Source organism: Myotis nattereri (genome assembly GCF_964212035.1).
Source record: "Myotis nattereri genome assembly, chromosome: X".
NCBI lineage: Eukaryota > Metazoa > Chordata > Mammalia > Chiroptera > Vespertilionidae > Myotis > Myotis nattereri.
The window spans coordinates 104906376-104919450 of record NC_138078.1 but is presented as its reverse complement, the minus strand read 5'-3'; the positions used below and the strand labels follow the sequence as shown (position 1 = coordinate 104919450).

At 44.2% G+C, this 13075-nt stretch overlaps 1 protein-coding gene across 1 annotated transcript; it reads right to left on the bottom strand.

Annotated features, from left to right (window-relative positions):
- Positions 1-1213: 1213 nt before the first annotated feature.
- On the bottom strand, positions 1214-2070 carry LOC308512018 (transmembrane protein 89-like; the record flags this gene model as incomplete). Its single annotated transcript, XM_081081824.1, has 2 exons — positions 1214-1399; positions 1777-2070. The coding sequence occupies 2 exons, from the start codon at positions 2068-2070 to the stop codon at positions 1214-1216; spliced, it is 480 nt and encodes a 159-aa protein (XP_080937950.1).
- Positions 2071-13075: the final 11005 nt, after the last annotated feature.

The following is a 13075-nucleotide window of genomic DNA, read 5'->3' as shown; positions in this document are numbered from 1 at the left end:
GGGGAGTCCCACTGTGATGAGGCTCTGGGCCGCTGGGGGGCAGCACGTCTACCACAGGGAGGCACTTGGTTTGGGTTTAGACTTAGAGGGACATGATGTTTGCTCCACGCCTGTGTCTCAGCTCATTGTCCCCACCTGTCCCATAGGAATGGCCTCTAGGCCTCCCCGCCCCCCCCCCCCCCTTGCGCCCAGGACGGAGGCCAAGGTCCTCCATTTAGAACCTGCCCCAGCGCCCAAGGCTAGAAACTGTGGGCCGAGAAGGAAAACAGGCTTGAAACGTGTGGAGCCCAGAGTTCATCTGTGGACAATTATTCCAGCTCACACAGCGTCTCTTATGAGAAGCGTTGCTGGAAGTTTCTCTGATTTGCCAACAGCCCGGGCCATCTGTGTGACCGCACCCACAGCACCTGGGGGAGAGGCATTTCCTAAACCACCAGTAACGGAGACACAAACCTCACGAGGCGTGCTAGGACGGAGTTGCCCTCTGTCTCTGTGTGGAAAACCCTTCTGCAGAGGCCAGCAGAGCGAGCAGCGGACTTGGGGGGGGGGGGGGGAGGCGCGTTACAGAAATGTCGGGGGACCCAGACGTGCTCTGGTCCTGGGCCGCGCACTGCAGTTTCACCGAGGCTTTAACGTTTGTCGTTTCTTTCCGCGTCATCCTAGCGCACTTGCTTCTAAGTTTTGAATTCGTAATGTCATGCTGTGTTTCTAAAACAGAGACCCTAAGAGTGCCGCATGCCGGTCTGCCTGCGGCAGGAGGGAGAGAGGAAGGGGTGAGGGTCCCCTTGGGAGGCCCTGGAGCAAGGGCCACTCAGGTGCCAGAGCACAGGTTGGAGGCACCACCCAGGGGGAGGCAGCCAGGGCTCCCTCCCCCCCCCCCCCCCCCCAGCTCAGGCCCGAAGCCCAGCTAGCAGCCTTGGCTGGTCGTCACCTCTGGGCCTCCCTCCCTGGACCACCCAAGTCTGACCCGATGGTCAAGTCTCCTCCCACCCCCCTGGGCGCCTCCGGGAGCCCCAGAATAGCAGCTGTATTTCTGGGTGACACCCTTAGGGAGGCGAGTCATGCGGGGGGGGGGGGTGGGCAGTGGAGCAGTGAGTCAGCTGCTGGTTCTACACGTAGGAGGGGACCCAGGGAGACAGACACACAGTCCCAGCCTGGCGCAGCGCCTCAGGCCTCCCCACCCCAGTGCCCACCAGGCGGAGAGGCGTGTTGGTCACCCACACGGGGTGGGAGTGCCCTTTATTTGCCGGGGCTGCTGCTCGGCCAGATGCTCCAGGTGGCCCTGGATTTTCGCCAGGAGGGAGTCCGTCATGTGCAGGACCTTGCGCAGCTGGGCGCGCTCGGAGACTTGGGTCCGCCGCTTACGTAGTCTAGGGGTGTGAGCGGGCACCTGCGGGAGCTGAGTAGGACCAAGAGGCAGAGTGAGAGCAGAGGGGCAGACAGGGGCTCGACGAGGGGCCCCCCTTGGGTTGGGGCGATGGGCTGGTGAGCGGGGAGCTGGGTGACGGAGGGTCTGTGGGCGGGAGTGGCCATGGGTCCCCTGGGGGCTGGATGAGGACTAGGCATTGAAGGGAAACAGAGGGGCAGGGTCCTGGCCCTGGGGCACGGTCAGGGATCAATGGGTGTGGGCATATGTACGGACCATGGGGTGTAGGGGGGCAGCAGGGGCCCCACAGATGTGGGCAGGAGGTTGGTAGGCGGCGGGGCGGGTGGAGAGAGGATGGGTTCACTGGGTGTCGGTCCAGGGAGGAGGCTGGGGGACCAGGAGGCTCTCACCTCGTTCCTGGCGCCCTGCGGGCCCCGTCGCTGCAGCACCTTGCGGCCCACCATCAGAATCATGGCGCTGGTGAGCGTGACCCCCATCACCCTGTAGATGGGTTTCATCCCCAGGCGCAGCCAGTAGCCGGGACAGCCCAGGCTGACCCCGCAGCCTTCCAGGCTATTTGGCTGGCACCCCGAGGGCTGCAAGTTCAGCCGCACCTGGTACCACAGGGGCCAAGACCAGGCCTTGGAGGGAGCAGACATGGCCAGGAGGAGGAGCAAGAGCAGGAAGGACGGCGCCTCCCACATAGCGACAGCGAGTGCCAGCGGAACCAGGGCCTGGGCGCCTAGCAACGGGGCCAAACACCCCTCCCCCACCTGGCAGCAGAGGCAGCGGGTTCCAGTGGGTCTGAGCCTTCCCCAGGGGCAGCCCCCGGGAAAATATAGTGGGGGCTGGGGGCGGGGCAGTGCCAGCCACGGAGGGGGCGGGCAGGAGGGCAGGCTTGGGGCCCAGGACTGAGGGACTGGCTCCTTTGCCCTCCCTGCTCCACACCTCACACCCACCCCCTAACACTCTAAAGAAGCCCCTGGGCTGCTGTCCCGCCTGCCCCACGTGTAGGCAGCAGAGTGAGTGCTCAAGAGCCGGGCCTGCCCGGTACATGGCTCAGTGTTTGAGCTTCGACCTATGAACCAAGAGGTCAGGGTTCAATTCCTGGTTGGGGCACTTGCCCAGGTTTTGGACTAGATCTCCAGTGTTCGGTGTGCAGGTGGCAGCTGATTGGTGATTCTCTCTCATCATTGATGTTCCTCTCTTCCCCTCTCTGGAATCAATAAACATATTTTTTTTTTTTTTAAAAAAAGTGACAACGTTCTTGGAAGAAAAGCAGATACTGTAAATTTCTCAAAGTCTTCCTGAAACATTTTTTAAAGTAATTTTTACTTCTTTAGAAAAAATGCATACATGGCAAACCATCTAATAAAAGGCCCATTCTATAAAATTTTACCTGGTCCTACTCATATCTTCAATCATAACCATATTTACAGACAAATATATTTATACTAATAAAAGAGTAATATGCTAATTAGACTGGGAGACCTTCCAGGAGACCTTCCAGATGTTAGCCGGACAAAGCCATGGGGGCAGGGCTGAGGTAGAGGTGGTTAGAGGCCAAGAGGGGAGGGCAGTTGTGGGTGATCAGGCTGGTGGGGGGGCGGGCCATTGGGGGTAAGCAGACCAGCAGGGGGTCCAGTTGGGGGCAAGCAGGCCATCAGTAGGGGTCAGCTGGAGGTGATCAGGACAGCAGGGGGGCAGTTTGGAGTGAGCAGGCCAGCAGGGGGACAGTTGGGGATGAGCAGGCCAGTGGGGAGGGAAGGTAGGGGTGAGCAGGCCAGCAGGGGGGGCAGTTTGGGGTGATCAGGCTGGTGGGGGGGGCATTTGGGGGCAAGCAGGCCAGCAGTAGGGGGGGGCAGTTGGGGGTGAGCAGGACGGCAGGCGGAGTGGTTAGAGGCAATCAGGCAGGCAGGCAGGCAGGTGAGCAGTTAGGAGCCAGCAGTCCCAGATTGCGAGAGGGAGGTCTGACTGCTGGTTTAGGCCTGATCCCTGTAAACTGGCAGTAGGACATCCTTCGAGGGGTCCCAAATTGGAGAGGGTGCAGGCCAGGCTGAGGAACACACCCTCCCCCGTGCATGAATTTCGTGCACCGGGCCACTAGTCCTATCTAATAAAGAGGGAATATGCTAATTCCCTCATGCTGTCACAAAGATGGCGGCGTCCACAGCCAATAAGGAGGAAATATGCTAATTGACTGCCCTGCCTCAAAGATGGCGGTGCCCACAGCCACAATATGGCGGTGTCCAGTCCCCTCAGTCCTGCCAGGGAGGCAGGTGTGCGGCAAGGCCGGGCCCGCTCCCCCCTGGTGGGCCCAGCCTTGCCACGCACCTGCCTCTGGAGTCCCCCAGTCCCCTCAGCCCCCCAGCTGCCCAGAGCTGGCCTGAGGCACAGGCAAGCCTCACATGGTGGCTGCCCAGCTGCCCAGTGCCTCCTGAGGCCCAGGTAACCAGGGCCAGTGGAGGCTTACACTGCCAGGCTTACCCTGATTGCCGGGTCACCTCCCGCCCCTAAGGGCTCCTAGACTGTGAGAGGGGGCAGGCTGGGCTGAGGGACCCCCCCCTCCAGTGCATGAATTTTCATGCACCGGGCCTCTAGTTTTATATAAGAGACTTGAGCATCCTCAGATTTTGATGTATCTGTGTTTGGGGGAAGAGGAGAGTGGTTACTGGAACCAATCCCCTGTGGATACCAAACGTCAACCTTACTTAAATTTGGGGGGAGTAAAAAGTTATGTGGGAATTTCTGATTCCATGGGAGGGTGGTGCCTCTAACACCCTTATTGTTCAAGGGTCAGCTGTACATGCATCCTCAGGTTCCAGAAATATAATGAGACCCCCCAAAAAATATATGTATATACTTGATGCATCATAGTGACATAGTAGAACTATAACAGAAAACAAATGTTTCTAAAATCAACAAGAAAGAAAAGACACATTTCAGCCTGGCTCGCATGGCTCAGTGTTTGAGCATTGACCTATGAACCAGACAGTCATAGTTCGATTCCTGTTTAGGGCACATGCCCAGGTTATGGGCTTGAATCCCAGTAGGGGGTATGTAGGAGGCAGCCAATCAATGATTCTCTCTCATCATTGATCTTTCTCTCTCTCCCTCTCCCTTCCTCTATGAAATCAACAAAAATATATATTTTTTACAAGAAACATTTCATACAAAGTACCAAAAAGTAACCTGAAAATAGAGTCCTTCAGATGTGTAATCCAAAATTCTATGATATGCCCAAAATGTTGTAAGGAAATTAAGAACTACCATCTATAACAGTGATGACGAACCTTTTGAGCTCGGCGTGTCAGCATTTTGAAAAACCCTAACTTAACTCTGGTGCCGTGTCACATATAGAAATTTTTTTATATTTATAACCATAGTAAAACAAAGACATATTTTTGAAATTTATTTTATATATTTAAATGCCATTTAGCAAAGAAAAATCAACCAAAAAAATGAGTTCACGTGTCAACTCTGACACGCGTGTCATAGGTTCGCCATCACTGACCTATAATAATGAAAGTGTAATAGGCAAATCAACCAAATGGCCATCCAGATGTCCTTCCAGGCTACCTTCCAGATGAAGCTGGGGCTGCAGCCGCCATGGCTGCGAGGAAGGGATTGAGGCAGCAGCCGCGGCTGCAAAGGCCTACTCTTGCACGAATTTCATGCATCCGGCCTCTAGTGATTCATAATAGCAAATTTCTATGCTTTGTCAGTCACAAAGTTCTAATTTTTTAAGCAGAAACACTGTATGATGGCTTGATGATTGAGAACAGCCAAAGTCCATATATATACGTATACTGTAAATTTAGTTTAATCTAGAACAGTGGTTCTCAACCTTCTGGCCCCCTTTAAATACAGTTCCTCATGTTGTGACCCAACCATAAAATTATTTTCGTTGCTACTTCATAACTGTAATGTTGCTACTCTTATGAATCGTAATGTAAATATCTGATATGCAAGATGGTCTTAGGCGACCCCTGTGAAAGGGTCGTTCAACCACCAAAGGGGTTGCGACCAACAGGTTGAGAACTGCTGATCTAGAATGTAGCTGGTTACACTGAATTTGCAAACCACTGTGTAAAACTTTCATTTTCCTCCCACTCAAAAAATATCAGGATACTCATGAGAATGCCATCTGTCAAGATACAATCTTGAACCTGTTTAAATTATAAAAACCATTGCTTTTCTAATTATGTGAATAATAACAAATTACACATCAGTATGACTTGCCACAACTTTTGAGAATCATCTGTACTAAGACACATGCAGCTATAACAGAGACTCCTAATAGTTCAGATTATCTCTATTGAAGGATAGGCATACTGCTGTTCTTCAAATGTGTTGATTTCACTATATTATAGGAACTGGAAATAATAAGATGATAAATTGTATATTTTTTTTAATTGAAAAATCTAACAACAAGGTTAGAACATTTTCTTCATTGATTTATTTTCCCATGTCCTTTACAACTAAAAGATCTTGTAGTTCTGAATTAGACAATATTGATCACTGAAGTAGTTCTATTCAGCAGATGTATTTACAGGAGTTAAATGCCAAACACTGTTTCCATTAATGCCCACTTGAGGCTCAGCTCTAAGTTATAAATGTACACTTATTTTTTGAGTTTTATACATCATTGATCAAAGAAGAAAAGAAAGGTGTGCTTTTTGTTTGTTCCTTAAAGCACACATCATACACAACTCTAGATATAAGAAAACACTTTGAACATATTTAATTTTAATATCATACAATGTTTTGGGCTTTCTTCCAAAGAAATCCAAATGATTCTAAAAGTCTAACAACAATGTATTGGCCACATATGGATGATGAGAGGTAGTTAGAGGAGATAAAAATGAAAACGCAGTCATGCATCATATACAAAGTTACTTCCAGAAGGTGAATAAGTGGAGACCATATGTATAATATTCCATGAAATAAACCTTAATAGCATAGTTGAAATCTTTTATATATTTTTTAAATACGTTTTATTGATTTTTTTACAGAGAGGAAGGGAGAGGGATGGAGAGCCAGAAACATCAATGAGAGAGAAACATTGATCAGCTGCCTCCTGCACACCCTCTACCGGGGATGTGCCTGCAACCAAGGTACATGCCCTTGACCGTAATTGAACCTGGGACCCTTCATTCCGCAGGCCGATGCTCTATCCACTGAGCCAAACTGGTCAGGGCAAAATCTTTTATATTTTTAATATTTAGTGTGATTTTTTATCAGTAACAGAAAGTTTTTTTAATACCAAGTTATTAGTTGGATTTCTCACATTTTCTTTGTAGTTCTATTAATTTACGTATTTTGTATTTTTAAAATAATTCTTCATTGATTAAGGTATTACACATGTGTCCTTATCCCCCCATTGCTCCCCAATGCCCCAATCATGCCCTCCCCTCCCCCCCCGTGTCTGTGTCCATTGGTTAGGCTTATATGCATCCATACAAGTCCTTTGGTTGATCTCTCCCCCTTATCTCCACCCTCCCCTACCTTCCCTCTGAGGTTTGACGGTCTGATCGATGCTTCTCTGTCTCTGGATCTGTTTTTGTTCATCAGTTTATGTTGTTTTGTATGTTTAAGCTCTGGTAAGTACAACAACATTATAAAGAGTATTCTTCATCCTTTTGTAGTACACTGTATTATGCATACTAATATTCATTTAATATGTATTCTATTTGCTTTACTTTGTTCCATTTTAGTCTGTTGTAGTTGTCTGGTATAAATTTACTTTTGGTCTTTGTGATTCCTTATGCTTTAAGAAGAGCTCCCCTTCTAGTTTTAAGGAATCAGGGCTTAATTAACTAACCCTTCTGCATATAATGGCTATACACTCTACTAATAGCAATAGTACATGATAAACAACTACCTCAGTATTTTTCAGCCTAAAAAATGTAGGAAGATTTTTCTGAGGGTAGCAAAAACATGCAGCAAGTGATCCAAATGGAATGAGTATCTAGATTTTTTGGGGGGGAGGAGGGCAGCTTTACCCTGAGGATACCCAGAATCATTATGGTTCATGCTATGAGGTACAAGCCATTTTCTTTTTGGCCAGAATATTTGGTGAGAAAAACATGGGACCATATGATTATAAGATGAGAGGAAACTTAGGAAAGGACAGAAATTGTGAAAAGAAACCCCCAAATTCTGTGTTTAACTTCAGCCTTAATCTCTGATTGACATTTGAATCCTGCATGCCTTGTAGTTAAGGTCTAAGAAACTGAACTGAGTTCTTGGCTAATGTTTACAACTGATGACAGTTTTCAGCTTGAGCCTTACCAAATTAATTGACTGCTAAAACCAAACACCAATAGTCTTCAGGTAATATAACAAAATCCAGAATCTCCACAATATAGCATTCAAAATACCAAGGATGCAAGCCAAAGTTATCTGATATATGGAAGCCAGGACAATGTGACCACACTCAAAGGAAAACACAACCAACCGATGCCAATCCTAATGACCTAGATGTTGGAATTATCGGGCTAGAACTTTAAGTTATATTTATAACTATGTTCAGTATGTTAATAGAAACAAAGAACTATAATGAATGAAAAGATAGGTAGTCACAGCAGAGATATACCAACATAAAAATGCAAAATTTAAAACTAAAACAATGGGCTTAAAATGGAGACAACAAATGAAAGAATAAGTAAAATTTCACTTAGATTAATGAAAATCATCTGAAGTAAAGAGATGTAGATTAAAACTCAATTGACAAATAAAAATGGAATTCTAAAAATTATTAACTAATCCGAAAAATGACAGGAAATGGAGAACATATAAATAAAAAACACCAGAAACCAACCTAAAACAAATAATATAATATTAGGCCTGAATCAAACTATACCAGTAATTATATGTTAATCATCTAAATAATCCAGTTAAGTGTAAAAGATTAATGAAATAGACGGAAGAGCAAGAATCAACATGCTGTTTGTAAAATTTCATCTTAAATAACACAGAATAAGTTGGGAGTAAATGGATGGAAAAATATAAACCCTACAAACATGAAGCATAAGAAGGCTGGAATAGCTATAAAGTCAAAAAGTTTTGTAGTGCCTGGCCAGAGTGGATCAGTGGTTGAGCATAAACCTATGAACAAGGAGGTCACAGTTTGATTCCTTGTCAGGGCATATGCCTGAGTTGTGGGCTCAATCCCCAGTGAAGAGCTTGCAGGAGGCAGCCAATCAATGATTCTCTCTCATGATTGATGTTTCTATCTCTCTTTTCCTCTCTGAAATCAATAAAAATATGGTTTTTAAAAGTTTTGTAGTTTAAAACACTTTGCATTAAAGTCAATTATGTGGTTTTCATTAATTATTATATAGGATTTAACATTTAGGTCAAAGTTAATTAATTTTTTTGTCCAGATAGTCAATTTCTCCTGTACCATTTTTCCTCCACTGACTTACTTTTGCACCTTTTTAGAAAATCAATTACGTATATTTCTATGGATCTGTTGCTGGATTTTCTATTTTTGTCACTTATCAACATCTCTCTCTCTCTCCTCCAGTACCACAAAGTCATGACTACTCTCTAGATAGTAAGCTTTTATAGCAGAAAGGGTATTCTTTCTGAATTATTATCCTTTCCAAAATATGATTTGACTATTGTAAGGATTTACCCTTCCTATACTATTCTAAATTTTCAATTAAGTTTTTCTCTGTCTACTAAAAAACTTCCAGGGATTTTAAGAATTTTATTAAACTTCTAGAATAATTTGGGGACAACTGACAGCTTTACTATGTTGAGTATTCCAATCTATGAACATGGTCTCTCCAATTATTTAATCTTTACTTTATTACAACATCTTTTTTTTTCTTTTTTGTTTTAAGCATACAGATCCTGTGTATGTTTTCTTAGATATATATCTAGGTATTTCATTTGGGGAAACAGTTAAAAATGGTGTTGCTTTTTTTTAGTTTAATTTTCATTTGTTCATTGTTAGTTTACATACATATGATTAATATTTTGCATTAATCTTGTAACCTTCAACCTTGCTAAAATCACTTATTAGTTCTAGAGGTTTCTTTTAATTAATTAGTTAACTAAATTTTGTAAATTGCTTTGGGTTTTATATGTAGACTGTCATGTAATTTTCAAATAGGGAGTGTTAGTTCTCCCATACTAATATATATGCCTGCTATTTCCTTTTCTTGATTTATCGCAGTAGATAGAATCTCCGATAATATGTTACAATACTATATTAAATAAAAGAATGGTGAAAGTGGACATCGTTGTCATATGCCAAATTCAGAAGGAAAGTATTGAGTCTTTCATCATTAAGTATGATGCTAACTGTATGCTTTTGTGGGTTTTTAAAAAGAATTTGAGAACATTTCCCTCTATTCCTAGTTTGCTGAGAGTTTTTATCATGAATAAGTATTGGATTTTGGATTTTGTCAAATGCTCTTTCTGTATCAGTTATAATCACACTAGAGGCCCAGTGCACAAATTTGTGCACGGATGGGGTCCCTCGAGATGGCCTACAGGGATCTGGCCCTAGCTCATGCCCCCAGGCTCACAGCCCCAGCACCTGCCCCTGGACTTGCAGCCCCGCCTGGCACCCCGCTGTGGCCTGGCACCACCATCCCACCTGCGGGGTGATCAGTTGGGGCCCGCCCCCCACCCCCCCACCCAGCTCCCTCAGTGACTGGGAGCAAGGCAGCGGCCCCGCCCCCCGCTGCTGCCACTGGTTGCGTTTATGGAGTGATCAGTGGGGCAACTGGGCACCCCGCTCACACCACTCTCACCCTCCTTGGCCTGGCGCTGTCCTCTCACCTGCTCCACCATTCCTCTGTGGTTCCACTCTTGTCGGGGCCCATTGGGACTGGCTGCACCTTCACTGCTGCCCACTGCCTGCACCGCATCGCCAATACTTGCCATGTTCTGAATCCCCCTCTGTTGGTCAGTGCACATCATAGTGAGCTGTCAAACTCCCAGTTGAACAATTTCTATATTAGGCTTTTATTATATAGGACACTTTTTCTTCTTTAGTTTGTTGACATGATGCATAACATTAACTGATTTTATGTTGAACCAGGTTTGTATAGCTGGAATAAATCTCACTAGGCCATCATATATTATTCTTCTATAAACTTCTTGATTTCATTTCCTTATGTTTTATTGAGGACTTTTGCAACTAAGTTCATAAGATATATTGTTCTATGGTTTTATTTTTAACTGCTTTTGAGTGGTTTAAGTATCATAAAACTTCTAGCCTTTACAAAGAGTTGAGAAATGGTCCTTAATCTTCTTTATTCTGCAAGAGATTGTGTTATATTGATGTTAGTTCTTTTTTTAATTTTTTTTTTTTTATTTCAGAGAGAGGGAGGAAGGGAAAGAGAGGGAGAGATAGAAACATCAACGATGAGAGAGAATCATTGATCGGCTGCCTTCCGCATGCCCCCTCCTGGGGATCAAGCCTGTAACCCGGACATGTGCCCATCTAGGAATCAAACCATGACCTCCTGGTTCATAGGAGGGGTGATCAGTGGGGCACTAATTAATTCATAATATGAACCTTGATATTCCTTTTCGGGGATAATTGTAACTAAAACTAAATTTTTATTGAATTTATTGGGGTGATACTGGTTAACAAAATTATGCAGGTTTCAGGTGCACAATTTACAACACATCATCTGTACACTGTATTATGTGTTCTCTAGCTCATGTCAAGTCTTTATCCATCACTATTTACCCCCCCGCCCATACCTTCCTCCATCCACCTCTGCCCAGCAATCACCACACTTTTGTCCATGTCCATGAGTTTTTTTTTCTCTTTTTTGCTTAATCCCTCCATCCTCCCCATCCATAATGGTTATAGAACAATTGCATTCATCAATTTCATCTTTTTTGTGACTTAAGAGTCTGTAGTTTTTGATAAATTGGCACATTTCTTTTAGTCTGTTGAATCATAAGCATAAAGTTGTCTATAGTGCTACCTTTTGCTATGGTCTGAATGTGTCCCCCTAAGATTCATATGTTTAATCTTAAACCTAAAGATGATGGTATTAGAAGGTAGGGCCTTTGGGAGTTGATGGGCTCATAAAGGCAGAGCTCTCGAATCCAAGAATACTATACCCAGCGAGGCTATCAATCAAAATTGAGGGTCAAATCAGGAGCTTCACAGACAAAAATGGTCTATGGGAGTTTATTACAACCAAACCAGCAATGCAAGAAATGCTAAAGGGTCTGCTGTAAATAGAAAAAAAACAGGAAACAAAGAAGGAACGCAGCGGTAAAGAACAAAAATGGCAACTAACAAGTTTCTATCAATAATAACTTTAAATGTAAATGGATTAAATTCCCCAGTCAAAAGGCATAGGGTAAATGAGTGGATAAGAAAACATGACCCATATATCTGCTGTCTACAGGAAACCCACCTCAGAAAAAAAGACGCACACAGACTGATGGTGAAGGGATGGAAAAAGGTTTTTCAGGCCAATGGAAGTGAAAAAAAAGCCGGGGTAGCAATACTTATATCTGACAAATTAGATCTCAAAGTGAAGGACATAAAAAGAGATCAAGAAGGCCACTTCATAATACTAAAGGGAGCAGTCCAACAAGAAGAAATAACTCTGGTAAATATATATGCACCCAATATAGGAGCACCCAAATACGTAAGAAATCTTCTGGAGAAGATCAAGGGAGAGATTGACAGCAATACAATCATAGTAGGGGACCTTAACACCCCATTATCGCCACTGGACAAATCCTCTAAACAGAAACTCAGCAAAGAAACATCAATCCTAAATGACTCACTAGATCAGATGGAATTAATTGACATCTTCAGAACATTTCACCCCAAAGCCACAGAATATACATTCTCCTCAGGTGCACATTTGTCATCTTCAAAGATAGACCATATATTGGGTCACAGACAAAGTCTCTTCAAATTCAAGAAAATTGAAATCATATCAAGTATCTTCTCAGACCACAAAGGCATAAAACTGGAAATCAACTACAACAAAAACAATCCAAAAAAATCAAACACATGGAGACTAAATAGCATGCTATTAAACAACGACTGGGTCACCAGTGAGATCAAAGAAGAAATAAAAAACATCATGGCAACGAATGACAATGAAAACACAACAATCCAAAACCTATGGGACACAGCAAAAGCAGTCTTGAGAGGGAAGTTCATAGCTCTACAAGCCTACTGCAAGAAACAAGAAACAATGAGAATAAATGACCTAACTCTACAACTCGAAGAATTAGAAAGAGAGCAACAAAAAAAGCCCACTGTAAGCAGAAGGAAGGAAATAACAAAGATCAGAGCGGAGATAAACGACATAGAGACCAAAAAAACAGTACAAAAGATCAACAAAACCAAGAGCTGGTTCTTTGAAAGGATAAACAAGATTGATACACCTCTAGCCAGGATCACCAAGAAACAAAGAGAGAGGACCCAAATAAACAAAATCAGAAATGAAAGAGGAGAAATAACAACAGACCCCATAGAAATACAAAGGATTGTTAGAAAATACTATGAACAACTCTACTCCAACACACTAGACAACCTGGAGGAAATGGACATATTCCTAGATAAATACAACCTTCCAAAACTTAACCAGGAAGAATCTAAAAATCTCAATAGGCCAATAACTATGGAGGAAATCGAAGCAGTAATCAAAAAGCTTCCAGCAAACAAAAGCCCGGGGCCAGATGGCTTCACAGGGGAGTTTT